Below are 18,048 nucleotides of genomic sequence, written 5' to 3' on the forward strand. Positions count from 1 at the left end.
AATTAAGAGGTTGGTAATTTTGACAGATTCTATGATTTTTACATTGTTTCCATAGTGAACTTGCTAACCAAAAAACATGCTAAAATTGATAATATCTCAGAACTTTTCAAATAAAAATTACCAATTTTGTCAGTTTTTTATCCTTTTTTCCTGTAGCTTTTTAGAATATTGATTTCCTTTTAGGTTTTAAAACTTCCTTTTCGCAAATACCTCTTCATATAGATTTTTTTCCTCTTGTGAGATTCTCTTCTCTTTTGAAAAGAACTTTACATATTGATTTCAGGGGAGTTACATTTCAACTGTCCCAGCTCAAAACTGTCCTGATCTGAATTAATCCAAAGTGAGAACTGTCCAAAATTGAAAGCAGATGTAATTTGGATTGTAAGGTAGGACTTTCATGAATTTTTTTTTTATGAAGATAGCATAGATTTTTGTTCTAACACACACATATTCTTTTCCAGATATGCATTGCAATTTTTAGAGTTCTGTATAAGTATTTCTTGTATTAACTGTTAGACTGTATCTGTTCTAGTATTTTGGCTTGATGCTGCAATATTGCATTCATCAGGGTGATCAGGTAATTTGCAAACTACTCAGTCACTCTCATCCCAGCCTTTCAGTTTGGGGGAATAGTTCTTGGCTATTTCATCTTCTGGTTTTTGTTGGTTTAATATGATTAAAGAGCTGTAAGTTGGAGGTCTCATATTAATCATATTAGTATTTCTAAACAGTGGGGAAATTATGGTCTATTACAATGACTAATTTTTAAGTTTAAAGTTTAATATCAACTAATAAAAACATATGGACTTCTTTTCTTTTTTTAACTTATGAGAAAGAAATGTTCAGCACATTTAGATGTGTGCCACAAGTCTCTTTGTAAGCTTTATTTCAGCAAAGTTCACTGATTCAGCAATCTGCAGTGTCTGATCTCATCACAGAATCAATCCTTCCCAAAGGAGTACTTCTTAATTTCTTTGACATTTCCTCCTTGATGTTTTCCTGTTGGCTTCTGCTTCTGTTGCTTCTGAGTCCCTGGGACTGCAGGTGTGCTCCAGTGTGGCCAGCACAGCTGAGAGCAGCAGAGGACCTTTGCCAGCACCCTGTCCCTCTGACCTTTGCATCACCTCCCACATCTTGCCAGGAACAAGCCTGGCACTGTCCCACTCCCCCATTACATCTATTGTAATCTTTGCCAGTGAGCCCTGCTACTTCCTGCACTGAAAAGGATGAATCCCATCTGATGCCAGCAGGCCTGGTGCTGCATAGGTCGTGACATTGTGAAAACCCCCAAATTTTGGCAGTGACACCAGCCATGAAGTCGTGTATTAACAGACTCAGCCCATCTGTTTCTTCCAGTGTTGTTGCCTTCAACTGGAAGTATAGAGGAGAATGTAACTTGTGCCCCAGATTTCCCACAGGGATGCAGCAAAGAGCACCTTCTTCCAAACACCAAACCCATTTATCAGTGTGAGTTTTTAAACCATAACACTGCCTAAACTCACACAGGTAAATATATTAATGTTAATACACTTTAATCTCCATATACAACTCTTCAGGAAACAACATAACAGAAAAGGAGCTAATTTGCTGCAGCCGCTTACATTCTTTTCTAATTGCAAAAGACTTTCCACAAATATGTTACGGTACATTTTTTTTCTTTCCCTGCAGGAGCCCAGAAATGTGATTAGGTCATTACCTACCACATAAGAATTCAGTATTTAAAAAGTCTTGCTACAAAATTTTCTTGTATGAATCCAGAAGTTAATAAGCAGCCACCATTAATGGACTGTGTCAAAGACACAAACTTGTATCCAGGAGGAGGTAAGGGAAGAAGAATTTTTTAGTTTCTCAGTTATTTGCAATGAAAGCAATTTTTGTGACTTGTAATTGCCCATGGGCTTAAAGCAATTGAAGAAAAATGGACTAATTCTTGTATAATTCTAAATATATATTCCAAATTCATATTTATTTATATTTTATATATCTATATAAAAGTATATTTTTATAAATATATATGTATAAATATATATTCTAAACAGCTGCTTGAAAAGGTATTTTTTTATGTCTGTATCTTATATTATACACTCTGTCCTTGCATAAATTGCTACAGAAACAAGATCAAGACATCCAACACATTTTTAAGTGATGTGAAATGTGTTTGAAATAGTAAGCCTAAGCAGTTTGATGTCAGAGCCCAAAAAGGGAAAAGAGCTGCCTCTAACATAGACTACTTAAACTCTGGGATGAGAAGTGTGGTTTGGGACAAGGGTGCATTACAATGCTGCAATACACAGCACTTGCTGGCAATAAGCTGCTAGTGAGCACAGAGCTCTGCTCCTGTATCCAAGTGAGCTGCAGGAATACAATTCTGTTTGTGTAACTGCAGCTCTGTTAGGGACTTTTGCAACACTTGGTATGAGGCTAAGAGATGCTACTTTTTTGCTTGTTGTTCAGAAGTCAGCCCAGAAACAGGGGCATAGTGCTGATGTGAGAAGGTGCTGTGCAGAAATTGTAATTGAACAATTACTGGTCAGAGGTGTGCGTGCAGAGAACAAACATCAACCTTGGCTTCACTTTGTGAGAAGCTTGGCATATTCTAGTTCTCTTAAGCTGACTTTGGATTTCACAACACCACACAGTAGCAGGCAGGGACTCCTAGGTACACTTACCAGCATGCAACCTCCTTGAGAATCTTGGCAACTGAGAAAAATTGCATAAAGCACAAGAACAACCTTAGGGGACAACTGCTGGGATCCTCACCGGTTTGTAAATCATGGAGATTTGTGTAATAGGTGGGGCAGGGACTTTGAGGCTGAATCTTAGCCAGAACAGTCAGTGGTGGTTAAATGATCCTTCTGTCCCCAGCATGCTGCAGGCTTGGTGCTGCACAATCCAAACCCACACCTTGGGGCTGAAGGAGCCTCTTCTCTGAAGATGCCAAACAAAAGGAATATTCTATTCCCTGGCCCCATGCCCGCTCTGAGTTGAGGAAAGCTTTGTGCTCAGGTAGAAGGATAAAAATTCCATTCCTTGTTCAGTAAGTGTAAAATGAGTGTGGAATCTGAATGTATTACCTAAAAACTGAATATAAAATAAATCTAGAACCAAAGGCATGGTTTGATGGACCAAGATACACATTTTGCATCCAAAACCAGCCTGACTTTACACTAATACAGATTTTTTTCCCCTTCTGTGCACAGAAAGATGATACCAATTAATAGCAGCCTATTTACAATATCAAAGTAACTGCAAGACTGAATATTCTGGATTTATTGAACAGTAACTATTTACCCAATTTTGGAATTTCACAATACTTAATTTATGTAGACTGCTAGCATGCATGCTTAATGTTAATTTGGTGACATTTTATAATTATTCATAGCAATGTAAAAATCTAAACTCTGAACAGTCAGACAATGCTAAAACTCACCTTCCTAACACAGCCATACCAAGAGCACCTTCTGCAAATGAAATATTATATACTTAAAATGTTTTACTTTATTAACAATAAATTAATCTGTGGCATCACCAATCAGCAAAACAGTAAAGATACAGTGAGCAGATTGTCCATGTAATGATCAGAAAGGCAACAGTATCACTACCTTCATAAAAACTGGAGAAACACCAATGAACTTATATACACGTACCATTTGCAACCATATGAACATTAAGCAGAAGAAGTATATTTCCACGTTTCTCCAATTTTTCTGTTAAGTAAGGCAATAATAAAAAGCACAGCATCACAATTAACTACAACTCTAGGTACTGAGCCCTGATATAATGCAGTGCTCAAAGGAATGTGCAAAATAAACACCTGGATTTGCACTCTGATTCTTTGTTGTGTGCAATTAAAAAACAAACAACACAAAGTCATAGCTCTTCTTGATTCCATTGTCTGGAAAAACAAAAGCAAAGCTGGGAGCATCCAGATTCACAAAGATGTTCTTTCTCAGCCTGTAGTACCATTTGGAATATCTTGAGCATCTGCTAAATGTAGTTTTTGGCTGAAGCAAATCATTAAGGAATAACACATTCACATACAGATAAGGCATAACAAGACAGCACTGTTACATGAAACTCTGCTTACTCTGGAGCATATACCAGTCCAGACAAACTCTGTTCTGGTGAGTCCTATGCTAGTTTCCTACCAGTAGATTCATATTTCTCAATGAGACTTGAGTATTACGTACCTCCAGCATTAGCCTGTGGATCAAGGGCAGTGACAGATTATTTTTATCACTATTACATATTATTATCACATTCCACTTGTCCTCTTTATGAAGTCTGGTTTAAACAGCTTCCTATGGATATGCAGGGAATGTAGATAACAGTGCAGGATCTTAAGCCCCAAAATTTAATGCCTCACCTCCTCAATGCATACAAAGTGTGTAACAAAAAATAACAGACTGCAGAGTAAAATGAGTGCTACACTCCTCCACTGTCATCCTGGCTTATCAAAAGCACAGTGTAAAAGAGAAACTGAGACATTCAGCTTTATCTTCTCTGTGGGCTAAGAGCACACATTTGTTCAGTTACCTAAGCTCTGCTGAAGTATCTGACCCTAGAAATAAGAAGTTAGGTCAGTTCACTCTCCACAGTCAATCAGTGATAAATGACACTACACGTTTCTAGAAAAAAAACTCAAAGGTAATCAGATTCTCTTATCAGTGGGACAGATGCCTCTGAATATTGCTGAAGGAATATTACTATGGATGTTTGTTCCAGAATGTCTCAATAACATCCATGTAAAAAGACTCTGCTGCTGATGGGCTTTGCCACTGACAACACAGTGTGGTACACAAGTGGTACAACGTAGCTAAATAAATCACCAGATTAAAAAAACAACCTGTAATTAGATGGGTTAAGATACAGTCACTTATGTATTGGAAGAACCTAAAAATTGATGCTGTATTATAACACTGATTTAAAAACACAGCATCACAATTAGCTACAACTCTAGGTACTGAGCCCTGACTGAATGCAGTGCTCAGAGAAATGTGCAAAATAAACACCTGGATTTGCACTCTGATTCTTTGTTGTGTCAAAAAACAACACCACAAAGGCATTATTGAAGCAATTTGAAACTTGTAAAGACATCAGTTACTAGGGAAACACACTGCAATTTGACTATGGTTAGAAATTATAATGCAAAATAAACATTTAGGGAAAGGATACATAGATGAATTTAGTTCTTCTAGCTGCAATATAAATGTAGAAATTATAAGAAATGGCACTTCTGTTAGTCAAAAAAATGCAACAGTTATGCTGGTATGCTGAAATAAATACATTAAAACAATGAAGGAAATAACTAATAGTTAGGGCTGAAATGTATTATTACAAAAATTAAATCAAACCTACACTAAATTCTATACAATGAGTTAAGTTTAAATCTGCTGATCTCAAGAAATTTAAAGAAATTTTAACAGTTCTGTTTTTTATGGAAATACACTAGGCAAAGTGTAGAATATATAGCTCTCTATTCCTTGTTATGTGCCATCTTCCCCAGATGTAGGAGGATGGATGCAGGCGAAGTGGTAGCAGTTCCTCATACATGGGCTGCCCCTAAGTAGGCTGACATGCTCAGGCAGCTTGCAGCCAGCCTGCTCCCCTCCCCAAAGCAAGCAGCAGCTGTAACAAATGAAAACTCCTGTGTTTTCTCAAAACCAAGAGGAAGGCAGGTCACATCTTGGCTCATTGAGGAGCTACGTTCTCCTCAACGTACATCACTGCACACACAGGAGCAGTGTTTTCCTGAACTAACCTTTGCTGTGGGCTAAGTTCCATGATTTCTGCCTTCCCAATACTTACATCTGACAGCAGTCTGTCCAGGTTGGAATCACTGGCTAGTTTTCTTTTATCTTCAGGGAGTTCTTCCATCTCCCCATAGAGCTCCAGATTGAGGCGAGCAAGTTTCTCCTGCATGCTCCGTACGTGCTCCATCTGCTCTATGGAACATTCATTTCCTAAAAGGACAAGCAAACACTTTATATAAAGAAACACAAGAGAGAAAATTAAGGTATGAAGATGCAGCTTTTTACATCAGAGAATTTAAACATAAAATTTACAAGTACATTTGCTTTCTCAATGATTTCTCACTGTTTCACTATTGAAGTTTCTGTCATCCCATTTGATGTTGTGTTGTGCTGAATTTACAAGGACTATTCAATGTCCTAAGAGTTTTTTAGAATGCGGTGTTTTTCTATAGTCTTGAATTTTTCTCTGATTCAGAAAGACCCTGGTTTTTAATTTAAAACACGATCAAAATAAACCTTCTTTCCAATTCTAATTGATCTGAGGGTTGCTTTCTTGGAACAGATGGTTTATATAATACAAACTTTTCAGGTTCTTTTGTAATATCAGTGTGGAATTGAGACGCTGATCTAACACTAAACTTGAAAAAGTACACATGCATTTTTCTACTTAGCACACAGGAGAAAAGAAAGCAAAAATGTGTGATGTTTCTTCTAAAACCTCCATCAACTCTGAGGCTATAAAAACACTAAAAAGACAAGACAGAAGAGTAACCTAGGTAAAATGCATCTTGCATTGAATTTCATAAAAGTTATTACCAATAGTCTTAAATGTTCATAGAAACAAAACTGGATGCTAAATACAGTTACTTCTTCCTACACTATCATAAATAAATGGTTTTAAACATAATTGGTATCTTAAGGAAAGGTGTTTCTGTGCTGGAAGGAATAATGAAATGGCACATGAAAAATCTCACAACACAGACAACCTTACAATGGGACAGTAATTTAAAAATGCAGTATTGATTATGTTGATTTCATGTGGCATTGTCCAACTGACAGCTGGCAGTCTGTCCATGCAGCACACTTGTTTGCAAATGTTACCACTGTACAGCTATAAAAAACAACTATTGTATGTACACAATTCATGCACTTACCAAATGCTTGAAGTTTGCCAGAGTGGAAGTCATTCAAGAGACTCAGAAGTCCCCTTTCCATTTCCTGGACATCTGACACATCTGTGAGAAAAGAATGCTGGATTGGTGCTGCCTGTGCCCCTTTTGCTTCACCTCCTGGAGGTTTGGCTTTCTCTTTGATTACACTGAAAAAAAAAAAAAAAAAAAGTAATTGAACACAACAAATATTACTTTCTGTAATTTACACTGTAAATTTGAAATGTAACGAAGTGTACACCTGAGCTTTGAAAATTAAATGGGAAATATATAGAGCATATTTCAGTCACTGCTTTTAAGATAAACACTGGACCACCAGCCTGCCTTAAAAATAACACTGCTAATTCAACAATTTGATACTGCAAAATGAAGGGTTTCAACAGTGTGCTTTCCTGCTCATAGTAGGAGTCATCAATGGATCACACATCTGTGATGGCCATCTAAGTAACCTAAAGTGGGCCAACATTACCCAGCAGAGACACACAGGGCATTAGCACAGACAAAACCTCTGAGATCATCAAATCCAACCATTAACCCATAACAGCCATGTTCATCACTAACACGTTCCTTGGTGCCACACTCACGTTTTTTAAACATTTCCAGGGATGGTGATCCCACCACTTCCCCAGAAAGACATCATCTACATTAAACCACTCAAAAGGCATCTGCAAGCCAGAGAGAAACCCCCTCAAAAATCATACTCTCTTGTCACAAACATCTATAGACTGCAACCCATGTGGAAAACAGCTGTTATAAGCTATGGAAGACAACCTTCCATAAGACCTAGAGCTCTTTCTTTCAACCCACAGATAACATCCCAATTTTGTAAATCTCACCATCAAAACCACTCTCCCACTACTCTAATGTACCAAATGAAACTAGTCCATGCCCAAACATCAAATTGCTAAAAATTCTCTACAGCCCTTTCTAGAAGAAAACCATCAAAATTCCTGGAGCCCATATACTTCTCTCTGGACATAGCATTTATTCAGAGCACCATGTGCCCATAGAAAACTACATGGATGAAAATTAATAACCGTTATAAATCCCCATGGATGCACAGCCAATATGGAAAGTAAACACACAGCTACCAGGGAGAAGCAGCATGTTCCATCTCTGACCCAGAGACAGACAGACAGGCTGCATCCCAATGCAGTTTAAGTAGGAGGCTGTCCTGCAGCCTTACAATGCATCTGTTCAGAACTCGACCCAGAGAAAAAAATCTGAGCCTAAAAATTTTAGTTTAGAATACTGCAGGATATTAAAAAAAAAAATCACAGACTTAAAAAAGAGGCATTATTTAATTAGTGAAGATAATGGGATTTAAAGCAGAGCAAGCCCTATCCTTCCCATGCTCTACAAGGAATAAATTCTCTCTTTCTTAATAATTCTTTGTCCAACCTAAGTGCTATTGTAGTCTATAAACATCATATAGACTATATGCTATAGAAACAACCAGCAGTCCAACAATCACCATATCCAGTTCAACTCAGAACAGACATCTCAATTTAGGTTCTGCTTCAATTTCAGACTTAATGGCTTGAACAAGAGACAGATCATCAATTTTTTCTATGTGATTCTGATGCTTAATAAAATACACTATTGGTCTTGGAAAACTTCCTTCATTGGATTCTTGCAGATGAAGTGAAAATTAATTAAATACTCTTACTCCACTATCACAATAGCAATTCATCTTCACATTATTATGTCAATTACCTCTCCTGCTTGGAAAGTTCAAACAATTGTCTGTATTAGCACTGCTTGATAAGTTTAACAATTGTGGAAAAAAGGTCAGAACTTAAAGCAAAAAGGACATTTGCTTCTCTAGGCAATCTTGAGGACTGCAAGAAATTAATTTCTAGTCAATTGAGACTTGAGTTCAGTCAACTGCAGAAACCACCAATTTATAGCACATTAGTATTTACTAATATTTCCCTCTAAGTATTAACACAATTTTCCTGAAAAATGTATAGATTTTACATGGCAGAAATTCATTATTAATCAAGCCAAAATGCACCCTTCAAACAGACTCTTTGTAATGATGCTGACAGCTCTGTATTTAATCTTCAGAGGTCAGTAAACTGAGAGGTCAGTAAATTCTGCTGCCTCTCTCCAGCTAACCTTTCACTTCAAAATTTCTCTTCATTTATGTATCTACTGTGTCTGCCACAGCCAAGAAACACATTTTCTAACATGCAGGTAAATTAATGTTCTCAAACTGAAACGGATATATCATCAACAAAACACAAACTGTTCTGACATGGTACATTCTGAAGAACTGAATGTCTCTCTCTACACAAGTCACTGCCCCAACTGAGAGGTCCCCAGTGACAAAACACCTGGAAATTCCACTTCTAGCTCATCCTGTTTAATTTATGTCCTTCATTTCCTGCTGTACTTATCAGTTCCAACCTTTCAGTCATGTAATATTTTATTTGTTGCTCACAGCTGTACATCTGGGGCTCTACATTCTCCCATATGATGCCCAAATCTGATCACCCAGCTTGTGTCTTCCACCAGTCACATCAGGTTATACCCTGCTTCAACTAAATTGCTGTCCAGTATAAGTCTACAGCATTGTGTAACATTTCATACAGCTCACAAGAGGAGTGTAAAATACCTTCCTGAGCTGTAAAATAACCATTATATTGCATTAAACACAAATCACGTTGTTAAGACACGTCATCAAAACTTTTCACAAGTCTGAAACTCCTGTCGCAGACAATCTAAACAACCTTTAGACTGTCTTAGCAGTGCCAAGTTTCTGGTCTCACTCCCTCTAAGTCTGCAAATGCCCCAGACTTACCGTTTTAACTTTGGTTTTTGTACGGCAGGCTGTGGGGCAGGGTTGGAAAAGGCTGTACTTTTACTGACTGGCACTGAGCTTTTCTTGGAGTTAGCAACCTGAGCAGAGTGACTGGAAGATGATTTGGGGCTCCTCCTCTTGATCTTCCTTTCTTCCATTTCTTCCAATTTACTGCATCTAGACTAATGTCTTGTCCTTTACAGGGAAGAAAAGAAAGTGATAGACATCCATTGAAACTGGCATTCACAACAAAAGCAAGGGGAAAGGCAACTCGAGGAAATGAAACTTGTATTTCCTTCAGAGATGAGCAGGAACTCATTTCTGAGAAAAATTGAACCCAGTTTTTAGGAGGAGCTGTCTGGCTTGCTTGATCAGCCGAAAGGGCAGGAATTAAAACCTCCATCAGCCAACAGGTAGTCCCAAATGATCTCAAGCACTGTCCCCGTGCATTACGGCTAGAAGCACCACGACTGCTCGGGCCCACGGCCGGCAAAACGCCGGCAAGGGCTGTGGCACGGGGATGCTGTGCCCATCCGTGCCAAAGGACCTCTCTGCTGTGGGGAACCTCAGCCCGGCTGTTGGTGCTGCTCTTACAGCTCTTGGCGTTACACACTTGTCACCGCCGTGACACGCTTGTCATTCCTCCTACAGCTCCGAGGGGCCCCGCCAGCCCTGCACACACCGCCCGCGCCGTGCGCGGCCGCCGGGGAAACAAACGCCTCCGACACCCGTCACACCCGAGGCGCGACCCACCCGCGGCCGCCTGCCGGCATGAGGAGACCCCTGCGCGCAGCACGGGCAGCGCCAGCCGTGCGCCGCCGCTTTATTCCCGCGGCGGCTCGGGACGCGGGCTGCGGCCCGCCAGCGAAGGGAGAGCGCGGAGCCCCAGCCCCAACCCGCGCCCCCGCCGCGCGCAGGCCCCGCCCCCTACCTGGGGAGCCCCGCCCCCGGAGCGCGCGCGGACCCTCGCGGAAGCGGCCGGCTCGTCCCGGCTCGCGGGTCACGTGACGGCGGGGCGGCCCGGCCGCTCCGCGAGGTGCATTGTGGGAGGCCCGCCCCAAGCCACCGCCTCTCCGCGGGCGGACTACAGCTCCCAGAACCCCCCGCGGCGGGGGCGGGGCTGTGTGCCGTGCCGTGCCGTGCCGGCTGGGATGCGCCCGAAGTATCTGATCCAAGTCCTCACGTGGTAAAACACGCAGGGAAAACCACCGCGCTGCCTACGTGCTCCTTTCCCCAGCTGACGCCGTGCGGTAGCGCTCTGCCTTCTCCCCTGCTCGCTCCATCTCCTGCCTGTAATTACACTCCAGCCATAACTGAGTAGGCCTCAGCTGCTTTTGCTTTTTAGCACTTCCCTGAGCACCGGGTGCCTCAATTAATGTTTTACACCGTATGGAAAATCACAGAGTCATTAGGGTTGGAAGGGACCTGTGGAGATCACCCAGCCCTGTGCCGAGGCAGGGTCACCTGGAGCAGGTGGCACAGAGCACGTCCAGGTGGCGTCTGAGGCGTCCACGGCCCCCCTGGGCAGCCTCTGCTCTCCTCAGCGTAAGGAAGCTCTGCCTCGTGTTGAGGTGAAACCTGTCGTTTGACTTTCTGGAGCCCTAATCAGAGGCCTGGCTCATTTGTAGATTTTGTTACTTGTGTTTATTAGCGTAAGTTTACAGCTAGTTGAACTGTGCTTGTAGAGACGGCAACTGAACCCGCCGGGCAATTACCCTCAGATGTTGCAAGGCATCGCTATCTCCAGACCGGTCGGCAATAGGAATTCTCTCCAAGAGGACATTCTGGAAGAACTCAGTGTATTCACATGGAGCTGTATGGGCTAGGAATGCTGGAACAGCAAGTTCCAGACAAGAGCTGAGCCAGGGTAAGTTTAGGTTGAACATTAGGAGGGATTTCTTTACAGGAAGGGGTGATTAGACATTGGAATGGGCTGCCGTGGAAGGCGGTGGAGTCACCGTCCCTGGAGGTTGTTCGGGCGAGACTGGACAGGCACTGAGTGGCACGGTCTAGCTGACAAGGCGGTGGTCGGTCACAGGTTGACCTCGATGATGTCCGAGGTGTTTCCCAACCTGTTCCTGCGGTGCCGCAGCCCTGGCGGGTGAGGAGAGCGCAGCGCTCGGTGCAGTGCCGGTCCCCGCCCGCAGGGGGCAGCGCCTCCCCGCGCTGCCGCCGCTCCTCCCCGCTCTCCGTGCCCGGGCACCGCGGGCCGGGAGCGGCTCTCACGGGCACGGAGCGCCCATCCTCATCCCCGCGACACGCGTGCCCGGAGCGGCCATCGTCCCAGCTAAACTGGGAACCCTGCTGCCACGCGCAGCTGGATGCAGCTCTCGGGATCATTTCCGACATGGATTTCAGTCCTGAGTCTTTGGCTTGCAAGGAACTTAGTTTTCAAGGCAGGCAGTATAATTAGCAGGGTGTGTCTACCTAGCTGAGTAATAAACGAGTTCAGGCCCACCAAGTCTATTTCCTGGTGCTGTCGCTATTGCATTTCTGATCATCACATCTCACCCCAGTGCTCCCTGTCAGTCATGGCTTTGTGGACTTGAAGGTCGGCACACCTTTCCTATCTACGGCTGGTAGCCTGAGCTGTTTTCCCCCCGTGTGACAGTAGTTTGTGGCCTAGAGAAATGAACTTATCAACTACCTCTACACCTTGTCAGCTTGAATTTCTTAAACCTGAAACTAGATCTTATTTTTCACTTGAGAAGCATGTTGTTCATTACGGTATGTTTTGTGATGAAGACTCTCAGATATTATTCACACACCAGCTGTGAGAGGTACAATCCACATCACCCACAGTGAAAACATTGACCAGAAGCATTAGTGGTGTTTGCAAGTGTGTGTCACATTATGACCCTACCTCATGACTTAACTGGTGAGCAGCACCTAGAATGCATCCCTACCTCTGTCTAAACTGTCCATGATACCAAGAGAATGATTCTCCAGTCATATCCTGGTACTGAACCTTCTTATGGACCTTGAATTAGACCTGAGAGGCACTTGGATGGGATGTTACAGTTGTGAGACTCAGTGGCCACTCTGACACCCAAAAGGGAGATTATCTGTCAAAGGGAGATTGATTTGACGTGATTCTCAGGTGAATGGCAAGGTCCAAATATCCACTGAAGGTCATCCTACGGTCCAAGTAATCCCTTGCAGCAGGACAGTTTGGGTTTGAGGAGCTGGGTCAGTTCTGATACATTATAGATAGTGTTGTTGCAAGTGGTGTGTGATAGAGCAGAGATACACTGACAGCTCTCCTGGGAATAAACAGCCTAAGGGTGTTTGCCTGTAGGCGGCTGAGAAGAGAGGAATTAATCTCTGTAACGCTGAGATTACACAAAAAGGCAGTGGTACAAGACTTAAGGGACAGGTAGAGAAGCTGAAACAGTTGATTCTGTAATACAAAGGGCTTCTGATATCTAGTTTGGCACGTGTTACAGGGAAACAAGAGCTAGCAAAAGTCACATAGTCTGTGAGCCAGACTCAAAATCTCAATCACAAGGCTGCCCAAGTAGAATCCTCATTTTGCACACATGCATATATGTGTATGCATCAATATATAGGAGGCTACAAACAGTGGACAAATTTAGACTTAAAGGCAGATTTCTGCAGCCATGTGAGAAATTTGTATGAGATAAATACTGCTTCTCCATGGTAACTTTGGAAGTGTTTGTGTTCATTCAGCTCATTTCTCACATGCTATATGAGTAAGTAAATGTACCTGCCTTGCAGTTGGTATATAGAGGTGTGGTTTGTTTTTCCCCTGTGTGATAAAAGGTGTTCTGTTTGACAGTTTGCATGGAAGGTGACTGAGTGTCCTTTGTTTCTACCAAAGCAGTTGAAATAGAATGACTGATGTTCTGTTTTTAAATAAAGGGGAAATGTTTCCCCCACTAAGCAATTTTAAAATAAAATTACTTTCATATTCAGGAAGCAGTTGGATTCCACAGTTAACCCTGCTTCAGTTTAGTGCCTCAGTAGGAGGGATCAAATACCACAGAAAAGACAATCAATTTTAGCATGCAGGTAATATTTTGCTCCAAGTGAATTTCTTATCCCTGCACACTACACCACATTAGAATTATTATTAAGGTGCCTCTGTTATTTTTATATCTGATTTAGCAGAGCCTACAGGAGTAAAGCATTGGAAAGCATCAGACTTTTCATAGAGAAAGGAATTTTATAGTGAATAATTAATTTTTTTTAAAGGATAATAGTAAGAGCAAAGAATCAAAGGTAGTGTGGTCTTGATTTGATACTAGAAATCCTATTGCAGATAACACTGTTGCCTAGAATCAAATAAAGTTTGAGGGAGAATAAAAGCATGTTTTTGACTATCTCTATCTGAGCTTGTGCATAATTTTGTATTGTGATAATGATTCATGGTCCAGAAAAGGCTTTTTTCTTCCTTTAAAAGGCTTTTTTTTCCTGACTACTCCACCATGCATTACAGTGGTAGCATTTGTATATATACTTGTTGACTGAAATACTGCAAGGATAACAGTGTTTTTAATGGCAACAATGTTATTGTTAAAGCAGTAAATGAAAAAGTTAATTGAATCTGATTTTATTTACATGTATATCTCCTTACAAACTAGCGGCCCACCTTTGAAGATGCTTTGAAGAAGAACTTCAAAGAACTTAAATCTGTACTTTGTATTGAGATATGCATGCAAATAAAATCAGATTCATCTTTCTGAAAACCCTACTCAGTTAACATGAGATGGCAAGTCAGTTCCAAAGGCTTCCAAGATAGTGATGAAAGCACTGGGTTCTTTAGCTTCTATAGTTAATTTCAGATATATTTCACAGGTTGGCACCTTGTACTCAGGGGCACCTGTAGATCAGTTTCTACATCTCTAGCACGAATAGTCCATTTTACTGTTACACAAGAACAAGCAGTTTAAAACCTTCACCAGTATTGTGTGCTTATAAAGTGTTCTGATTGAAAAAAAAAAAAAAAAAAAATCCATTCTTAATTAGCTACCAAGACAATATATACATGACCTGCTTAAGAACTGAACAAATCTTTTACCTGAATGTGGATGAAGAATAAACCACCTCCTTGGGCCAGCAGTATGGTGTTTCAGGCACCCAGGACAGTGACGAGGGAGGAAGGAGGGAGAACAGAAGGGACTTGCTGTATCCCTTGGAAAGCAGAAGTCACCCAAGAGCTGGCCCTCTAGGACCCAAATATCCTTGGACAGCCCTGTCTATCCCCCACCCCACTGCCCAGGAGAACAGCAGCCCCACTTCAACTCAGCCTAAGCTAAGCATCTCCAACTCTCTCTTCAGCTTCTGGATGGACACCTGGAAAATTATTTTTAAAGAATGTTAATATATCCACTAGTTAGTCTGGATTACCCATTCACAGTGTCATGGAAGTAACAGTGGTTGGAAAGCACTTCTCAAGGTTGTAGCATCATCAGTTTGTGAGAGACACCATGAGGTCCAAGTCCAAGCACATCAACTGTGTGCATAGACCAGGTTCCTGGGTTTTATCCAGCGTCTCTTGAAAAACTTCCAGGATGAAATCTGCACCAATGTACCAATGTTCTCTAGCACAGCTTTCTCTTCTGAGCAGGGCTACTGCCACATCAGATCAGCTTTGTCTTTGTCAGGTCATCAGTGTCTTTGTCTGACCAGGCCTTGAAACCTTCAAGGATGGAGACTTGACAACCTCTGCAGAGAGTTTGTTCCAGTACTACATTACTATCCTAGTGAAGAAGTTTTTCATTATACAACTTTTAGTTGTTTAAAAACATGCTAATATTTTGTATGTGTTCAGTAGACATAAAATCTATTGTACAGTTACATTTATCTTTCTCTAAAATTTAAATATTTGTAATATGCAGTAAGATCCCCAATGAAAGAGCACTTTAGAACTGTGCATTCATTGTTTCAGCAATCCCAATACTCCAGCTGGAAAAGGAAGAAGTCTCTCATTGCCTCAGCAGCACAACCAGTACTTCAGGTACAGTCCCAAAACTAATACAATTTTTCAGACTCTGTCAGGGATGTGAAACTAAGATTATCCATAAATGCAATGGTGGCTCCCTAGTGCATAATGTGCTCTCCTTTAGAATTATTTCAAAATAATTTCCATGGTTTTAGATGCTGGCAGGTCGTAAAAAGGGTAGGGTTTTCTGAAAGATAAGGATGATAGCTGATTTCCACCTCACAGAACTGTCTTGCTTGGACAATGCTTGCTTACATATTAAAATACATTATAATCAAATAATTCCATCTACATTATAATAAAATAATTCCATTTCGCTAATTTTGTCCTAAAAAAATCCTTTCTTATAGGACTCAAGCCATTGATAGACATGAGAAAAGGCTGGAATAATATGGTACCACTCCTGCATGCATTTTCAGTAGTTGACAACAATGAACTTCATAGGGGCTTTTAAAATAAATGAATATAAATCTCCAGCAAATTCTTCCCCCTTGGGCAGCCTGCTGATTTTTTTTGCAGGTACTCACTGGGCTACTCACTGTAAATGTAACAATGTTTACAATCACTTTAAGATTAGCATCATGGTATTTACAGAATTCTATGGAAAATCAGCAAAACAGAATTCCTGTAAACCAAAATAGGGAGTAAATTTTAAGAATAAGACCAGATCAGAAAACATGTAACAAATGGCTCTTCTTCTCTACAGCTGGGGTTGTATTAGTGCAAAGTATGGCTTCTGTATATTATAGAAGTAATATGTGGAAAGGATTGTTGGATTTTATTAAAGCTAAAATTGGTAACACCTGTTCTCGGCAGGCACCTGCTCTTTTCCCCTTTTAAATATTGAATAATGTTTATGATTAATTTAGTGCAACAAGATAGAACATGCAGCTCATATCACAAGGAACCAACACACATCCTTTGTTTTCTGTAGCCTGTTTTTTAAGCTGTTCAGTAATTTATCACAACAGGACCATAATGGAGTAAGACCTTGCAAGAAAAAAAAACCCAATAGTCTTAAGGTCACAATTGAAATAAAATACTTGCTGGGTTGTTTTCATAGTTTGGCTAAGTGCCTACAAAAATGGGTTTATTTTCTTTGCCTATGTTTACACTTCATGTCAGTAAGAAGAAACTCCTATTCATATTGTCTCTGTGAGATGCCACTGGACAGTATTACTAGTACAGAGTCACCCAGGCATGCCAGGGAATGTTGAGTAAATAAAGTTTAACTTTTCAAAGCAATTTCTTCCTCACCTCCACTGTGCACAAACATAGGATTGAGGACAAAATCACCTGTACACACACCTCTGAATGTCATGGGCAAGAATCCCAATGGTGTGAGACTCTGTCCAAACTCAGGGAGCAAATAAACAATTCCTATGACACAAACCATAACCTAGATGGATACAACACAAAAGAAGAAAAAGGAAACAAGTAGATAACCTGTGTCTACATGATCCACTATGTCAAAGGTTCTGCTGGCATCAAGGGCAGTGAGTTCCAATTCATAGCATCCAGGAAAGAATTTGTAGGATTTTTTTTTTTTTTGGTAGATCATTTGGCTTAAAAGGAAATTGGTCAAACTTACAATTTTCTTTTTGAGCCACACAATATAAAATAATCTCAAATATGCTTCTTTCTTTTTTTTTTTCCTTTTTTTTTTTTTTTTTTTTCCTTTTTTCTTTTTTTTTTTTTCCCTATTGCTAAATTCCATATTCAAAATGATAGGCCTCATTTGAAAACTTCAGCTCAGGAAAGTCCTGTAATTTTTCAAAGTGAGATCTGTGAAGATTATGCCTGCAAGAACTGTAAATGCAAGCAGCTAGATTTCCTTTATTGAATGTACTAAGACTATGAAATACAGCTCTCACAGTTATAGAAATAAATTTAACTAGAAATATAACTCAGATTATTATCTTAATATCAAAGTAGAACTGTGAGTTATTTTCAGCCTGCAAGTTTTCCTGGTCAGATTTGTAGTTGGCCTCAAGTCATTTCTCTGTGTTGTTTGGAAAATTGAATTCCCTTCCCCCTCTATAGCTTGGTGGCTTAGTACAAATGCAACTGCTTTGATGTTTTAAGAGCATCAAGTGACTATTTCTTTCCAGACTAGAAGATATATCGCTGAGAAGTTCCACTGACTAAATATCTGTTCTCTGAAAACAGACATTGGAAAGCATGTTTGTAATTTCAGACTCTGTTTTGTTAGACATATACAAATGCAGAACTAAAACCAAACACAAATCCATTCCCGAAAGAGAGTAATTGTACACAGAAATATCTTTACAGAAAATTATTTCCAAACAATACACTAAACAGTTTTCCAAAGTTTTCTTTTTTAAATATAATTTT

The 18,048-nt window shown here is 40.6% G+C and overlaps 1 protein-coding gene across 4 annotated transcripts; it reads right to left on the minus strand.

Annotated features, from left to right (window-relative positions):
* Positions 1–3,475: 3,475 nt before the first annotated feature.
* On the minus strand, positions 3,476–10,796 carry CCDC28A (coiled-coil domain containing 28A). Of its 4 annotated transcripts, none has more exons than XM_079299231.1 (6): positions 10,660–10,796; positions 9,729–9,923; positions 6,908–7,071; positions 5,809–5,963; positions 5,176–5,198; positions 3,476–4,004 (listed from the first exon to the last, which is right to left on the minus strand). In XM_079299231.1, the coding sequence occupies exons 2-6, from the start codon at positions 9,884–9,886 to the stop codon at positions 3,950–3,952; spliced, it is 555 nt and encodes a 184-aa protein (XP_079155357.1). In that variant the 5' UTR covers positions 9,887–9,923; positions 10,660–10,796; the 3' UTR covers positions 3,476–3,949. The 4 variants fall into 4 exon arrangements, 3 of the variants coding, with proteins under 3 accessions (XP_079155357.1, XP_079155358.1, XP_079155359.1); XM_079299232.1 differs by having other exon boundaries at positions 10,482–10,663; XM_079299233.1 differs by lacking the exon at positions 10,660–10,796 and adding an exon at positions 10,342–10,412.
* Between the last annotated feature and the right edge of the window lie 7,252 nt (positions 10,797–18,048).

This window comes from Erithacus rubecula, assembly GCF_903797595.1.
Source record: "Erithacus rubecula genome assembly, chromosome: 2".
Taxonomy (NCBI): Eukaryota; Metazoa; Chordata; class Aves; order Passeriformes; family Muscicapidae; genus Erithacus; species Erithacus rubecula.

Coding starts and splice junctions, on each gene's coding strand:
- CCDC28A (XM_079299231.1), bottom strand. CDS start 9,886: ATGGAAGAAAGGAAGATCAAGAGGAGGAGCCCCAAATCATCTTCCAGT. Junction 7,072..9,728: donor CAAAAACCAAAGTTAAAACG/GTAAGTCTGGGG, acceptor TTTTTTTTTCAG/TGTAATCAAAGAGAAAGCCA. Junction 5,199..5,808: donor TGGACAGACTGCTGTCAGAT/GTAAGTATTGGG, acceptor TTTATATTGCAG/CTAGAAGAACTAAATTCATC.